Below are 17,920 nucleotides of genomic sequence, written 5' to 3'. Positions count from 1 at the left end.
GTAGTGATGAAGATTCCTTCAATGGTGAATCAGAGTTCATCCCCTCTGATTCCTCCTCTGATGAGGACATGCCAGCACCAAAGGATTCACAGCCGAAACAGCGTCTTCACGAGACTTGCACTTAAGCGGACTAAAAGACTAATAATTGTTACAGAGGAGGACGATGAAGAGAAGCCTTCACCTGTGAAAGGAAAGTCTTCCCAATTCAGAAAAGGCAAAAAGCATGATGAAGACAAACCACGGTGCCAAAAACGCAGGCGCACTGAAGAAAAGATTCCTTCATCCCAGAAGCGCAAGCGCACAGAACAGAAGTCCCAGAAAAGAGAAGGCCTAGAAAAGCAAGGACGCAAGTGAAAACTCCAAGGTATTTACATTTTTCTTTTATATTGTAGCATTGTCTGTGTTCACGTCTTTCTGTTTATGGTTTTATTTATATGCTCCTAAATTCACAACAATTCTTCCCTTTTGGGCAATAGAGGTTTCATCTTATCTCATGTTATCTTTAGGCAGGACCTTGTGAGACAGCGAGAGATGGAACTGTTTGGGTTCAGCGACAAATTGAGGACTTCAGCACCGTTCAGCCAACGCAGACAACCCAGACATTAGTCAGCAATGCAGGACCGACGGAGATTGCAAGACGCAAAGTGACTAGTCGCTTGCAAAGCTTCCTTTGTCTATTTGACATCAGCATGCTGAGGACCATCATAGACTGCACAATACACAAAACCTGCAAAACAAACCCTGACCGGAGCACAAGTGTCTATGAGCTGATGGCATTCATCGCTGTTTTATTCTTCAGAGGAGCGATTGTCAGAACCGGTGCCATGTGTGACTGCTGGTCAAAATGCTTAGGCATTTCGGAAATCATGTCCACAATGTCCTGAGACTGATATGAAGAGTTGATGCGCTATTTACGCTTCGATATCAAGGACACCCGTTTGGAACGCATGCAGACGGACAAATTTGCTGCCATTTCAGACATTTGGGGGCACTTTGTTCAGAACTGTGTGCTGTCGTACAACCCAGGGCAACACATAACAGTTGATGAACAGTTATTTCCAACAAAGGTCCGATGTCCTTTTCTGCAATACACTGCATCTAAATCCGACAAGTCTGGAATAAAGTTTTGGATTGCAGCAGACTTGGACACTAAGTACATGTGCAATGCCATTCCTTACTTAGGAAAAGACCCCAGCCGTGCCATAGGAGAGCGACTTGCAGACAATGCTGTGACAAGGCTTATGGAACCCTTTTTGGACAGAGGCAGAACTGTCACTATGGACAATTTTTTTCACATCACTGTCTCTGGCAAACAGGCTTCTACAACACAACACAACACTGCTTGGCACAATAAACAAAATTTGACGGGAAGTTCCAGAGCAGGTAAAAACACCAGAGAACGTGAGGAGTTTTCAACACAGGCGTTCACCTCTGGCAGTGCCCTGCTAACAGTTTATGCAGCTAAAAAGAAGAGAAATGTGTGTCTTCTCAGCATAAGAAAGTGGAGCTTGAAGAAGATTTGCGGCGAAAACCAAATGTAATCATAGACTACAACCATTTGAAATGTGGTGTTGATGTGCTGGATCAAAATCTGCGTGCTTACACAGTGCGCACAGGAACACGGAGATGGCCTATAGCTGTCTTCTACAACATCCTGGACATTTCTGCTGCTAATGCACATGTACTGTACAAGGCATGTACAGGATCAAAGGAGTTGAGGCGAAAGTTCCAGCATAAGCTTGCAATTGAACTGAGAAATAGACACATGCAGGAACACGCACTGGAAAGAGAGAGAGAGGAGGCACTACGTGAAATGAGAAGAGTTTCTGAAGGGAAAACAACAACATGCCAAGTGCGTCAGAGTTGCAACAGAAATCGCAGTACAGACAAATGTGCCATTTCCCACAAGTACACCTGTCAGAAATGTAGGAAAGGATCTCCAATTGTGGTAAAAATTGCTAAAAAACTAAAACAAACAAAAAAGAACACTGTACATAGGAACTCACAGTTTGTTGACTGTGCTCACAAATTGTGTATCAATGCGATTTCTCTTGAATACTTTTATGTGTGAAAAAAATGTTTTTTCACTGAAGTCCTTTGTTTGGTCTATCCTTCAATTTAGGCCAGGGATGCCCAACCCTGGTCCTCAAGACTTGTTTTCCGACATTTCTCCCTCTTTCAACACAGTCTGAGTGGGGCAAGGGAGCAGGTACTGATCTAATTTGCAACTCAAAGGAACCAGTCAATAGGGTGATCACCACAACACTAATTTGAGAGGGGGAGGAGGGCCTTGCAGCAGCGGCAGAAAGTTCCAGGCGTTCTAGTGCTAACCGGAAAGAGCTGTGATGTCATCACACATGCGCATAGGTGCTGTGCTAGTGGCAACTTGAAAATCCCCCATTAAAGTCTCAAATTTTCTTGAATATGATGCCACAAGCTTGGCACATCTGTGTTTGGGCAGTTTTGTCCATTCCTCTTTCCAGCACCTCTTGAGCTCCATCAGGTTGGATGGGGAGCGTCGGTGCACAGACATTTCTCCATCTCTCCAGAGATGTTCATTTGGATTCAGGTCTGGGCTCTGGGTGGGCCACTCAAGGACATTCACAGAGTTGTCCTGAAGCCACTCCTTTGATATCTTGGCTGTGTGTTTTGGGTCATTGTCCTGCTGAAAGATGAACAGTTGCCCCACTCTGAGGTCAAGAGCGCTCTGGAGCAGGTTTTCATCCAGGATGTGTCTGTACATTGCTGCATTTGTCTTTCCCTCAATCCTGACAAGTCTCCCAGTTCCTGCTGCTGAAAAACATCCCCACAGCTTGATACTGCCACCACCATGCCTCACTGTAGGAATGGTGCCTGGTTTCCTCCAAACATGAGACCTGGCATTCACGCCAAAGAGTTCAATCTTTGTCTCATCAGACCAGAGGATTTTGTTTCTCATGGTCTCAGAGTCCTTCAGGTGCCTTTTGCCAAACTCCAGGTGGGCTTCCATGTGTCTTTTACTAAGGAGTAGCTTCCATCTGTCCACTCTACCATACAGGCCTGATTGGTGGATTGCTCCAGAGATGGTCGTCCTTTTGGAAGGTTCTCATCTCTCCACAGAGGAATGCTGGAGCTCTGACAGAGTGACCATTGGCTTCTTGGTCACCTCCCTGACTAAGGCCCTTCTCCCCCGATCACTCAGTTTAGACGGGTGGCCAGCTCTAGGAAGAGTCCTGGTCGATTGGAACTTCTTCCAGTTACAGATGATGAAGGCCACTGTGCTCATTTGGACCTTCAAAGCAGCAGAAATGTCTCTGTACCCTTCCTCATATTTGTGCCTCAAGGCAATCCTTTCTCGGAGGTCTACAGACAATTCCTTTGACTTCATGCTTGGTTTGTGCTCTGACATGCACTGTCAACTGTGGGACCTTATATGTAGACAGGAGTGTGCCTTTAAAAATCATGTCCAATCAAATGATTTTAGTCCAGATGGACTCCAATTAAGCTGTAGAAACATCTTAAGTGCTGTGAATACTTTCTAGATGCACCGTATGACTTCATACCGAATTGTGTTTAACAGTAAGCATCGCTGCATTTTTAAGCAATTCCTTACTGTCGTCATTCTGATATTTAAGCATTGTGCCACAATTTTGATGTTGGCATCAGACCTCAATTTTGGACTAATTCCTCTGAAAATCTAACCACTTCATCCTTGGCAGACCCTTAACCCTTAAACCAAGTTTGGTCCAAATTCCATCAAATGTCTGAGGGAAAACCCTCCCCCCACTCCTGCCCCACCTGCACTACCGCTGTGTGGATGTCAGAATGAGAAGCTGTAATATTTGTGATTGTTTTCCTTTTCCAGACTCACTCTTCACAGTGAGGTAGACTTCTAGCTCGCGGACAGTGAGGGGGTTCTCACTGCGACAGAAGTAGATGCCTTCATCGTCTTTGCCGACGTTGATGATTGTCAGTTTGAAGACGGGGCCGTCCACAGACAGGATGTACTTTGATCCAGGAATGATGTCCTCCTGCTTGAGCCCTCTCTTCCATGCGGTGTGTGCAGGAGGTGTGGACTGCTTCTCTGTGCAGGTTAAAGTGACATTGGTCTCCTCCAGAGTGGTAACCAGAGGCTCACCTTCAGGAAACGGAGGCACTGAGAGAAAGGAATAAAGAACTCTAAGTACTCAACAGTCTTTACTTCTATCAATAACAGTGTTAATCAAATCACAGAAATGCTCATGCAGTGGATAAAATACTTTTTTTTTATGTGACATCTTTGGTGTTATCATTAACATCAGTTGATCATTTTGACGAGTAGTTTGTGTTAACTATGATGACACTGAGCAACTAATCAGGTGGTTTTAATTTTCCACTATTTTCATTTTTTCCACAAACTAGAAAAAGCAGTAAGTGTCTATTAAGTTTTTTGTCCTCTGAAATGCAGCTTCTGTCACTGACAATATGATGAGCTTTTCAGGACCATCCAGAGCTGGATGTGGATTATCTCATTTTGTTACTTTTGTTGAGTCTTCAAGGTCTTCTCTGGTGAACAGACTTCAACATTTTACACATAGAACAGCAAAGTGCAAATGTTTTAGGCCAATGTAATGTGCTGAAAACCTTTCACAAGTAAAATGTGTCACTTTGATATGGTATCTGAATGAACACACGCACGCACAGCGCTCTTGGGAAGAAACCACTTGGTTGTTTCCAAACATCTGAATGAAAATGCAATGTGATCTCACACACAATAACCCTTAAAACAAGAAAAGAAAAAACTTGTTGGCTGCTGTATGTGTGGTAAAATATCTCCATCAAAGGGCTGAAAAATGTTTTAAGCCCATTTAACAACCATTAAACATTTCACATGAGTAAAATGTGTTACCTCATGCTGGATTCAATCCAGTTTTTAACAATAAATTAAGATTAAGTGAATATCACAATCTGGTGTCGTGCACCAGGTGGGACACCAACATAACCAATTATCTCATGAACTGCAGCAGACAGTTTTGTCATACTAAAAAGTATATAGGCTAACACTGTTCACACCTTTTACTTATTTAAAAATATTAAATATTCAGCAGCAGCACTGCTGACATTTGGTCTTCTATTTCTCCATTTGAGGTTGTGATACATCTTAAAAGACTTCCTGCAGGCTGAAGTGGCTGAATAACTACTGCATTACATTATTTCACATGAAGCAAATTGGGACTCTGCATCCATCATCTGCAACCTCAAATCAGGAATTAGGGATGGCATGGAGAATGCAAATTAATGCAGGGCTATGTGGTGTGTGTGTGTGTTTGCAACCCCCCTTACCCATGACCCCTGACCTCTATTACAGCCTGCTGTTAACAGCATCAAGCAGTACCACATGTCCCTGGTCCTACAGTCCCAGCAGAGTGTATGCTATAAATAAGATGGGACAGAATTACTGCTGCTAAACACCTGGCTGACATCTGATCCCGCCCCCCCCCTCCCCCCACAGAGTCAAGCTAAGAGGTGCACTGCAATACCCACATTCGAAGACACTGGGGGCGCTGTGGTAGGTTGCTTATGCGAATGCACCACCAACATAGCGATGCGCCTGGCCAAGCACAACAAGCTGTGACGGCATTTTGAATCTATGTTTAGGTAGTCCAAGTAATGCCATGGCCGATAACGAGATGATTAAAAGAGTTTCGAAAATGGGTTACAGAAGCGGGAGCTGCTAGATTTGGCAGAGAGTCGACAAGATCGCTCTGCCAGCAAGAGAAGATGACGACAAGGGCCCCTTCACACATAGTTCGAATGTGGTTGAATTGCGCATGAAGCAGGAATCGTATGCAATACGTGTAAAATCGTAGCTGCCTCCAACGCCTCGTACACCTGTTGCTACAACTATTTGTGCACACCAGCGGCTGAAAGAGAGTGTGCGCTCTGAGAGCCTATCGAACCCTCTCGCTGCAGGTGTCGGCCAAATTCTAGCTGACACACACGAACATCTAACACCGCTTGGCACTTAGAAAATGTGTGGCCATTTGTGCTATTAGCACGAAAACAGTCAGCAGACAATCACTTTCAAGCTTGATGTGACATTTGTCTAAGTGCCCCCACGAGTATGGCTTTGCAAACAGACACAGTGATATGTTGGTGTGTGGAGATCTGTGGTTCTGGACATCACAGCTGGGGAGCAGATGTGGACATGATAAAAGTGCCCTGCTTCTCATTCATGTCATTTCATGACTGTATGTCTGTGACCATGGGTCATCTACAGAGGAAGAGACGGATCATACTTGTATTGTCCGCTTGATAAGAGGGATTCAATAAAATGCAGTGTTTTTATAATGGTGTTTGATTTTATTTTTTCTTAAACATGTCCATATCCTTCTTGATATCAGGCATTTTCCCGCACCTTTTACAGGACAGCGATGGTAGCTCAGTGGTAAAGTTCTACCACAGACATGCCATTGTAATGTGTGCAGAATGGAGTTTTGTACTGTCTTGTTAAAAATAAACAAATGGATGACACTGGACAAGATGGTGTCTTGAGGGGAGCATATGTTGCTCTAAAATCTTGAATTAAGCTCTCAGCATTAATGCTGCATCACCAAAGTGTAAACAACCTTTGCCAAGGGCACTAACACAACTCTATACAACTATGAACCCTGGCTTTTGGACTTGCTGCTGACAACAGTCTGGATGATCCTTTATGTGCTTGATCCAGAGCACACAGGTGTCATTTCTTCCAAAAAAACAAAACAAAAAAATGATTTGTCTAACCACAATACATGTTTACACTTTGTGATGGGCCAAAGCAGATGCCTCCAAGCCCAGAGACAAGGTCAACATAAGGCTTCTTTGTTGCATAATTTTTTAAGTGACATTTGTGAATGTAACTGTATTATAGTACTCGACAAAGGTTTCCCACAGTAATCCCTTGCCCATGTGATTCTATCAGCTATTGATGAAAGACTGTTCTTCATGCCATCTGAGGGATGGAAGATCACGGGTATTCAGCTGAGGCTTGACCCTTTGTCCTTTACACACTGCAATTCCTCCAGATTCCTTGAATCTTCTTTGAATGAGATTATGTAGTGCAGAGGGACAAATATGCAAATGCCTTCCAATATTTCTTTTCTCAAACATCTGTTGACAAACTGGAGATCCTCAGCCCATCGATGCTCCTCAAACTCTCAAACTTTCATAGATTTTGCTGTTGTACCAAAGCATGATTACAATCACCTGTTCAAAATAATTCCTTTTTTAACCTCATCACTTGCTCACATCCCAACTTAGTTTTGTTGTTTTTTTGGGGAGGGTTTTTTTTTAATCTGTTGCAGGCCTGAAATGCAGGAATGGGTGTATATTAAATGAAGGTAACCACACAAAACATGAAATATCTTGGATTCATACTTTCTGCTATGAAACAGAAGGCAAAGTAATCACAGTGGAATTTTTTTTATACAGTCCACAAACTTTTTCTGATCTGGGGTTGTACAGCTGCTGCAATACACTGTTTGTTGGCTCCCAGGATGCACTGACCGAAAGCTTGTGCACAAATCATCTGCCATCAAAGGACTGAAAGATCTACTCACACATCTGTGGTTAATGTAGTCATCTGCATGCTTTTGTACTGTTTGTGGAAGCCACAGCACCTGGACAGAACATGCTAACTCCTCACAAAGCACTCTGACACCCAAAAATGGAGACATTACATATTAAAAATATATTTAAAAAGGTACAGTTAGGGTCATAAGTGTTTAGTGTGTAAGTTTACCTTTGTACACAACCACAATGGAAATTAACTAAAATAATCAAGATGTGCCTGACTTTCAGCTTTAACAAAAATACAACACAGGCAGTGTCAAGGGTAGGACATGGCCTTTATAATGGAGGTTTTTCCATTCGACCAACATAAACAACCTGTAAACTCTAAAGACTGTCGTGTGGTCCTAATCACATGATGAGCTGCCCTCACCACCTGCCATGGATCCTTCCTGTTCTGTTTTGTGCAGGTGCCATATCACATTAGTCTACAGCAACAAGTCAGCAGGCTCTGGCGTGATACAAGTTTACCAATAGTTGTTGAGGTTGGTGTGACTGCTCTAACTTTTTTTTAAACATATTTTTGTATTAAGTTTTTCATTTTAAAATGAACAACAATAAGGAACAAACAAAGGCACTGTGTAAACACAATAAAAAAAGTTGAAAACAAATACTGCGGTGGTTCAGTAATGCAATTAATAAACACATAATGGAGAAAAAAATTTTCAAGCAAAAATTAATTCTGTATCGCAGATCCATCCATCAATAGGTGTGCTGTTATTCAAAAGGAAGTTGTAGAATATTTTCCAAAACTTGTCAAGCTTATTTTTGGAAAAATAGCTTATCTTTTCTAAAGTTAAATAAAAAGTCATCCCCTTCAACCATTGTGAAGCTGTACAGGGCGTATCTGATTTCCATATTGTGGCAATACAACGCTTGGCCTCCAAAAAGCAAATATTTAGGAAAGACACGGTTTCTTTAGACAGCCCAAAATCAGCGGGATAAATACTCAATAGACACATTTTAGGGTTACAAGGAACATTTTTACATACAATGTTACTATGTTTAAAACATTACTCCGGTTCAGCTTTACGGGTGTTATGTACCATCTACATATCCATTTGTACTGTAATAGCTTAGAATTTGCATTGACAGACTGGGTCTGAGTGAGCCGACAAGCTTTTGTCCATTCCGCATCCGTAATCTCCTGCTGTAAATCTGCTGTCCATGCTCTACGAATGTGAACAGATGTTTCTTTGGATTTGTTCACAAAAAAAGTGTACAATAAAGAGAACTGACCCTTGGAATCTAAAAACTTTAAGGTACATTCTTCCAGTGTGGACAAAGAGGGTAATGACAAACTATTTTTTTGTTTAGAAAGAATAAATCTCTGAGCTGCAAGTACTTAAAAAAGTGTTTTTTTTTTGGAATGTTGTATTTAGATGTGAGCTCCGTAAATGACATAAATGTCCCAATGGCATCTTATCAATCAATCAATCAATTTTATTTATATAGCACCAAATCACAACAAACAGTTGCCCCAAGGCGCTTTATATTGTAAGGCAAGGCCATACAATAATTACGTAAAAACCCCAACGGTCAAAACGACCCCCTGTGAGCAAGCACTTGGCGACAGTGGGAAGGAAAAACTCCCTTTTTAACAGGAAGAAACCTCCAGCAGAACCAGGCTCAGGGAGGGGCAGTCTTCTGCTGGGACTGGCTGGGGCTGAGGGAGAGAACCAGGAAAAAGACATGCTGTGGAGGGGAGCAGAGATCAATCACTAATGATTAAATGCAGAGTGGTGCATACAGAGCAAAAAGAGAAAGAAACACTCATATAAGTCTGCAATTTTGCTGACCCCTTGAACTGACCAACTTTTGAATCCAGAGTCTGCCCTACCTGGAACAAACTCTTCATTACCAAAGATGGGTGAGAATTGAGAAAGTTCCGCATTTTCCTCCAGATGCAACTGAGAGGTGTGCCAAACTGATAATGTATTACGAAGAAATGGTTTTTTTGTGTTTTTAAGTAATTTTGCTTTGCTAGCTGAGTATAAATATAAATTTGGAGGCACATTGATCAGATGTTTCTCAATTGAAACCCTAGCAGGTGGGGACCTTTGCTCAAAATAGAACATCCCTGCTCTTATCTGAGCAGCCCAATAATACCACTCAAGATTTGGCAATTTCAAGCCACCCCGTTCATAAGGCAAAATACAAGAGAGAGAGTCTGGTCCTGGGGCGTTTGTTGTTCCAAATAAAATTTGAAAAAAAGATTCTTCAGAACCTTAAAAAGTGATGCAGGGGTGCAAGAGGGATGGATTGAAATAAATATAAATATTTAGGCAGAATTGACATTTTTAGTATACTAATTCAGCCAATCATTGAGATGGGTAACTTATCCCATCTATTTATTAAATTTATAACTCTTACAGTAAGATCATTATAATTTTGGTGGATAACTTCATCAATTGTGGGGGTAATCTTGACACCAAGGTACGTAAACCTGTGTACACATATTTCAAAGGGTGTAAAAATTGGGGGGTTAATGCGTTCTAGCTGATTCATAAATAATATTGTTGATTTCGAACTATTAACTTTATACCCTGAAAAGCTACCATAAAGATTTATTAAATCCAATAATGCAGGTATTGTCTGTGTCAAATTGGAGCAGAACAAAATTACGTCATCTGCATACAGAGCAATGCGATGTTCTCTATCACCTATTGTAATACCTTTCAGCACAGGGTGATTGCGAATTGCTACCGCAAGCGGTTCGATTGCTAGAGTAAATAATAATGGAGACAGGGGGCAACCCTGTCTCATTCCTCTGTGTAGGTTAAAAGGGGTGGATAAGTGTGCATTTGTAAGTACCATTGCTTGGGGATCAGAATAAAGTAATTTGATCCAGGAAAGAAAAGACTTTTTTTTTTTATCCCAAATCTCTCAAGAACTTCAAACAGGAAATGCCATTCCACCTTATCGAAGGCTTTCTCGGCGTCCAAGGAAAGAATGGCATTATCTGTGCGGTCAGAACTCTCAAACACAATGTTAAGCACCTGCCTTATGTTATGGAAACCCTGCCGTCCCCGAACAAAACCGTTCTGGTCCAAGTGCACTAGTTGTGGTAGCAATTTCTCTAAGCGTCTTGCCAAAGCCTTACAAAGAATTTTAAGATCGTTATTAAGTAAGGATACTGGTCGATATGATCCACACAAAGTGGGAGTTTTGCCTTGCTTTAATAGTAATATGATTACAGCCATGTTCAGTGAGGGCGGCAGGGATCCATCATGGAAAGACTCCATAAACATATCAAGCAACGGCCGCATCAGTAAGGCCGAAGAGGTTTTATATATTTCAATTGGAATACAGTCGAGCCCTGGAGCTTTTGAGCCCTTCATACTGCTGGCAGCCGCTGCTAGTTCATCAGTAGTAATTTCTAAGTCCAGGTTTACCAGGGTGTTTTCTTCAAGAGGAGTAATGTTTAGTGAATCCAGAAATTCAATTTGGTTCTGTAAAGACTGCTCTAACTTACTAAGGAAGTCAAATCTCTGCAGGGCCCTCTTCACCTGGTGATCAATGCTAACAGATAGCATGCAGTCTCCCAGGAACTCAAAAACTGAGTGAATGTACAGGAATACTAGTGAGGGAAACCATCAAGACACTCAAACAACTCTGAAGGTGATACAGGCTTCTGTATTTTCTACTTAATCATATTCCTTTTTTTCCAGTTACTTATGAGCTCTGAAAATGGAAGCAACAGCTGTACAAATGGTTAATGTGATTTTTTTTTTTTTTTTTTTATTAAAACCCTTGAATTAAAAGGCAAAAATCTATACTACAAGCACATACTGAAGGTATATGGAAGCAAAACAAAAAGTGTCCCACCCAAATATTTATGGACCAGATTATAAGGCTCGGCAACATGATGAGAGTTTGTATCTTATCTGACAAAATGTCCCATCTTGTGTGCACTGACTGACTGATTTCTAATCATCACAGAAGGCTGATAAGGTCACAGAATTGAATCTAGCTCCTGTTTTGCATCATCTTATTGTTTTGTGCTGTTTGTATGATAACCCTTAACGACCCGAATGATTCAGAGACGATCCACATGCCTGCAAGTAACACTTTGTCTTCATGGACAAAAATCACTAACTGTGTTTGTGTGGACGTTTTAGCACAATGCAACTAAGACAAAAAAACAAAACAAAAAAAAACATGTTTATGTTCGAACACAGAGTGTCATTTCACCACAACACGCTTACCGATGGTAAACGAACACTCCTTCTTGGTTCCTGGAGGCAGTGCTTCGTGCTTTGCCACGCACGCCACAGTCTGGCCGTCGAACAGCACGGAGCGGTTCAGTGTCACCGACAGGCTGGGGCTCACTTTGCTTAAAAGAATGTACACCTCATCGGGTCCACCGTGGCTTTCAACCCAGCTCAGGTTCGCCGGGGGATACGCATCCACCCAGCTGCAGATGAAGTGGACGTGGTAGGTGTCTTGTGCGAGCTTCCACAGACACTCAGGGTGCCTATCTGGAACATCTGGTCAAGACAAACGTCATTAGTGAACGTCACAGAGGAGAGCAGAGGTCAGTATGAGTCACGTCTGGCTGAAAGGACGTCATTTCTATAAGGCTTTTCCACCTGAAAGAGACACGCAAAGTGCTTTACAATGATACCCCCACCCCCCTCCAAATTTTGATGTCTAACAGGAAGTTGGAGTGAGGATCCTCGGGTCTGAAGTCCACCACTTTAACCTCTACAGACAATCTGAATATTTCAGTGTTACTGTGTATTAATTACCCCAGCATGCACCATTCAGTCAACAGGACAAAATATAATACACATCCAAACATATTCTCATGAAGGTCATATTATTCTACTGTTGTGTACACAGTTAGTGGCCCAACATGCATCATGCTAATCATTTTATTTTGAGAAGTTACGAGCTGAAGGGATCAAGATCTGCTGGGGTTTGTCGTGTGTGTGTGTGTGTGTGTGTGTGTGTGTGTGTGTGTGTGTGTGTGTGTGTGTGTGTGTGTGTGTGTGTGTGTGTGTGTTGTTTGCTCACAGACAGATGTTCTGATAAGTCCAAACTACTGGAATATATATACAAATCAAATATACAAAACCTACAGTATTAAAGTAAATATCTACAACCCCAATTCCAATGAAGTTTCAAAATGAGCAAATATTTACACAAAAAACAAAGTTTATCAGTTTGAACATTAAATATCTTGTCTTTGTGGTGTATTCAATTTAATATAGGTTGAAGAGGATTTGCAAATCATTGTATTCTGTTTTATTGACATTTCACACAATGTCCCAACTTCACTGGAATTGGGGTTGTACTTTCAGAACACGGTCTCAAAATGATTTTGTTTTCTTTCATACAAACAGACTTGTCAGCCACAAAGCTCTGCTGAAGAAATGCGAAGCACTGATACTTTCTACAAATGTGGATAGAAATTAAAAAGTTGGACTGTATTAGTTTGTGGCCAAATGAAAGATCAGCAGAACTAAAACTTTTTAAAATCGATTTACTCCATTTCGTTTTGTAAGCACATTTTCCTACTAGTCTCTTCACTGTGAAGTACTTCACTGCTCAATTCAATTCAGTTCTACTTGTACAAGTATCAAATCACAATCTAAGTCACCCCAAGGTGTTTCACAGACGTAAGGTCTATCCTTAAGGTGCTCTGACACTTGACTTTGATCCACGCACTTGCACGTACATCGCCCCCCCCCCCCCCCCACTGTGTTCCCAGCTGGAGGCCGTGCTTTGTTCCACTGGCTGCCACGTATTGTGCGCTGGACACTGCACATATAAAATCATTATTTTGTAGCGAATTAATCATTTTGTGTCCGAGTTAGCTGTTGAAAACGCCTCAAATCGTTTCAGGAATCACAGAGGACAGCTCCAGCTGCTGCTTTTCTCGTGTGTGCGCGCTGAATGAGGTGGAGAACAGATTTGGAGCCGTCTAAAAATGTAATTATTTGTCATGTTTACATTGTAATGGCTTGGTAAAACAGTTGCATGTTATTTCCTTCTTGTGTGCAGCTGTAAAATTATGTTTATGATATATTTAACATCTCATTATAATCATTCAGACGAGCTGCGCTCTGATGCAGTGCGTTGACGCAACTTTAAAAATTAACATTTCAAAATTCTCTTTGCACAACAGCATGCGCCGGCACCCCTCTCACATTCAGTCTACACCCGTTAACGAAGAGTTTACTCTCCTGCATGACACAGTGTGTGCATCAAAGTCGTACAAGTGTCAGGAGAACTTAAGGTCTATACTTACCACCCCCTGAGCAAGCACATTAACAGCAGTGGTAAGGAAACATCCCCCTGGTGTTTTTTTTTTATTTTGATTACAGAAAGCAATCTCCAGCAGACCCAACTCAGCAGGGTGACCACAGTAACAAATATCATATACGACTTAACATTTACTGAAAACAATTCATTATCACTCACCACAAAAGCACTAACAGCCTGTGAGTGTAAACAATAATCAAACTAATTCAGATTTCACTTTGAGCAGATGGAATCAGTTAATCAGTGAAATCACCTGCTGTAGAGGGTGGTTGCAAAGAAAGCCTGCACCCTCTCAGCACTTTCTGGAACGAGATTGAGACCTCTGCTCTAATTTGTTTTCATTCATTCATTCTTTTTCTGCCATTTATCTGGGTCATGGTGACAGTAAACCGAGCAGCTCAACCCAAACTTCCCTATCCTCGGCTAAGTTCTGTAATTCTTCCCAGAGGATCCGAGGGTTCTCAAGCCAGCTGGGAAATATAATCCCTCCAGCATGTCCGGGTCTTCTCCAGTGGCCTCCTCTCAGTTGGATGTGCCTGGAAGACCTTCCTAGGGGGATGACTAGGGTGCATCCTCAGCAGATTCCCGAACCACATCAACTGGCTCCTTTCAATGCGAAGAAGCAGCGGCTCTACTGCAGGCCCCTTCTGGACAATGAAGCTTCTCACCCTGTCCAGGAGTGCAAGCCCACATACCAGAGGGAGGAATCTCATTTGTGCTGCTTTTATCTGCGACCTTATTCTTTTGGACATTACCCAAAGTTCATGACCATAGGTGAGGATAGGAGTGTAAATTGATTGGGAAATTGAGAGCCTTGCATTCTGGCTCAGACGGTCCAGTGCAGCGTCCGTAAAACATTAGAAACCACCCCAAGCCGTCTATTGATCTCACACTCCAACTTACCCCCACTCGTGAACAAGAGCCCAAGATACTTCAACTCCTCCACCTGATATAATAACTGTCCCCTGACCCAGAGGGAACAATCCACTGTTTTCCAACAGGGGACCATGGTCTCAGATTTGGAGGTACTGATCCTCATCCCAGCTGCATCACACTCACACTGCAAAAAAGTTGTGTCTAAAAACAAGATAACACTAAATCTGAGGGAATTCATCTTGTTGTATGGACAGATTATTTCAATTGACAAGATGGATCTGCATGTTGATTTGGCAAGGGTTTTACGCCGGATGCCCTTCCTGACACAACTCCACATTACATGGAGAAATATGGCAGGGATGGAGTTTGAACCAGGAACCTTCTGCACTGAGTTCAAGTGCACTAACCACTTGACCACCACCACTGCTGCTGTTGAGGATGATAATATTTAAGTAGAGTTTTTTCACATTGCAAAATTAGATATTTCTTTAAACTGATTTTAATAAACTACTGGCTGCAGCGTGAAATAGAAGCCATGAGATTTTGGAACAGCGTGCATGAATTGTGAAAAGACAAGAAAAACAATTCAAAACATTTTTCAATATTGCAAGAAGGGGCACTGTGCGCCATTCTAGTTGGAAAATGCATTCGTCTTGACCTCTGTTTTAACTGGATGATGACCGTGTTTTTGCTGTTAAGCTTTCTCTAACCTGTTTATCTTCTGCAGTTTACAGTAACATATATCCACTCAATTATGCACTAAACTACTACTGGAAGGTAACAAAGGTGAAACTCTTAGCTTGTGTTACTTACGGTACACCAGCAGCTGTGTGCTTATATTGGTCGTCTGATGAGAGACAGTGTTGCGGGACCTGCAGCTGTAATTTCCCTGAGCGCTGGGCTGAATGTCCTCTATGGAGAAGTGCAGCCATGATCCTGTGGATGAAACCAAAGAGTTGTTGCCTGAGGAGGCTCCTCTGAAGGCCCAGGACAGCTGCCGGGAAGCATTCGAGCTGCTGGAACAGTTAAAGAAGATGGTCGAACCCCGATAGGTGACCAGCGTTCCGTTGGGCAGGGCTTTTGCAGGACTAATGAATGTAGAGAGACTCTCTGGACCACCTGAAAAAAAATAACACCTCAACATATTTTTATTCTATTCAGCATCCATTCGGGGGGAGCCGAAAGAAAACAACAACAATATACTAAGAATAAATGAGGAATTGAAAGCGGGTGCTAATGTGATGGACAGCAGCATCTAAATGAGGATTTTAATGGTCATAAGAGAAAAATGAAATTAAATCAACTATATGTGCTCTTGCTTACTTTCGCACAAACCCTGTCACATAACAGCGTGTACACATGGTAGCAATTTAAAATCCATTTCAGACATTTCAATATTGTTCCATCCATGGTATTTTAGCAAAATGATGATTAATTATGATGCATTCTGCTGGTGGAACACCGCATAAATACCATGGATGGAACAATATTTGAAATAGGACAATGGCTTTTTTTTAGTCTTTTTGTTTGTTGTAAGGTAACACATGAGCGTGTTTAAGCCCTCATGTCCCACACAGATTCAAATATATGCATCTGTATGATCCACCTGTTACACATGGAGACATTTTTAAAGAAAAAAAACAAAGCACAAAATAAACTCTTAACTCCTTAAACATGCTCAGCATTTACAATGAACCATATATAGTGCATCCAGAAAGCATTTGCAGCACTTCACGTTTTCCACATTTTGTTATGTTACAGCCTTATTCCAAAATGGAGTAAATTCATTTTTTCCCCTCAAAATTCTACTCCCCATAATGATAACATGAAAAAGGTTTTTTGAAATGTTTGCAAATTAAGAAAGAACAAAAAACTAAGGAATCACATGTACATAAGTATTCGCAGCCTTTGCTCAATACTTTGTTGATGCACCTTTGGCAGCAATTACAGCTTCAAGTCTTCTTAAATATGATGCCACAAGCTTGGTGCACCTATCTTTGGGCAGTTTTGCCCATTCCTCTTTGCAGCACCACACAAGCTCCATCAGGTTGGATGGGGAGCGTCGGTGCACAGACATTTTCAGATCATTGCACAGCTGTGCAATAATCATGGTGTCTAATCACATCTTGATATGCCACACATTAGGTGGGATGGATTATCTCAGCGAAGGAGAAGTGCTCACTAACACAGATCGAGACAGATTTGTGAACAATATTTGAGAGAAATGTCTTTTGTGTATATAGAAAATGTTTTAGATCTCAGCTCATGGAAAATTGGAGCAAAAACAAGTGTTACATTTATATTTTTGTTCAATGTATGTACATGTTATTTTTAAAGTTTTTTATTTAAATGAATTTGTAACAATTCCAAAAAAGGTAAATAAAACCTCTTTTCATATTGTCATTATGGGGTACTGTGTGCAGAATTTTGAGAGAAAAAAAAATAGTTTACTGGTAATCCATTTAAGAACAAGGCTGTAACATAATGTGGAAAAAGTGAAGCATTGTGAATATTTTTCAGATGCACTCTGTGTGTGTGTATATATATATATATATATATATATATACACATATACACACACACACGAGGTCTGTTAGAAAAGTATCCGACCTTTTTATTTTTTTTCAAAAACCTGATGGATTTGAATCACGTGTGCTTGCATGAGCCAACCTTGAACCTTCATGCACATGCGTGATTTTTTTCATGCCTGTCGGTTGCGTCATTTGCTTGTAAGCAGCCTTTGTGTGAGGACATGAGCAGTGCACTTGGCGGATTTTCATTTCAAGGAAAATGGCGGAACGACTGGAGCAGCACGACTGCATCAAATTTTGCCACAAACTGGGCAATAGCCAGGTGGAAACCACTGGGATTATTCAGACGGCTTTCGGTGACGATCCTCTGGGCATCACACAGATTAAGGAGCGGTACAACCGGTTTAAAGATGGCCGCACAACGGTGGAGGGCGCACCACACTCCGATCGGCATCAACACGCTGAAACGACCAGATCATTTCCAAAGTGAATGCTGTGGTGATGTGGGACCATCGTGTGATTATCTGAGAAATTGCTGAAGAGGTGGACATCAGCACTTTTTCGGCACATTCCACTGTGAAAGAAGATTTTGCCATGAAAAGAGTGGTGGCGAAATTCATCGGCACGAAGCTGATGGTGCAGTAACAGCGCCTCCGTGTTGAAGTCTCACAGGA

The 17,920-nt window shown here is 41.7% G+C and overlaps 1 protein-coding gene across 1 annotated transcript in view; it reads right to left on the bottom strand.

The window, feature by feature from the left end:
* vsig10 (V-set and immunoglobulin domain containing 10) overlaps positions 1 to 17,920 on the bottom strand; it is a 40,638-nt gene that overhangs the window by 3,024 nt on the left and 19,694 nt on the right. Inside the window, exons 3-5 of the mRNA XM_034170872.1 lie at positions 15,529 to 15,834; positions 11,778 to 12,059; positions 3,851 to 4,135 (exon numbers count right to left, since the gene is read on the bottom strand). Of these exons, the coding sequence (XP_034026763.1) occupies positions 3,851 to 4,135; positions 11,778 to 12,059; positions 15,529 to 15,834 (873 nt within the window). The remainder of the gene's footprint in view (positions 1 to 3,850; positions 4,136 to 11,777; positions 12,060 to 15,528; positions 15,835 to 17,920) is intronic.

Source organism: Thalassophryne amazonica, chromosome 5, assembly GCF_902500255.1.
Source record: "Thalassophryne amazonica chromosome 5, fThaAma1.1, whole genome shotgun sequence".
Classification (NCBI taxonomy): Eukaryota; Metazoa; Chordata; class Actinopteri; order Batrachoidiformes; family Batrachoididae; genus Thalassophryne; species Thalassophryne amazonica.
Note: the sequence above shows the minus strand (reverse complement) of the source record. Positions and strands in the feature narration are given on the sequence as shown.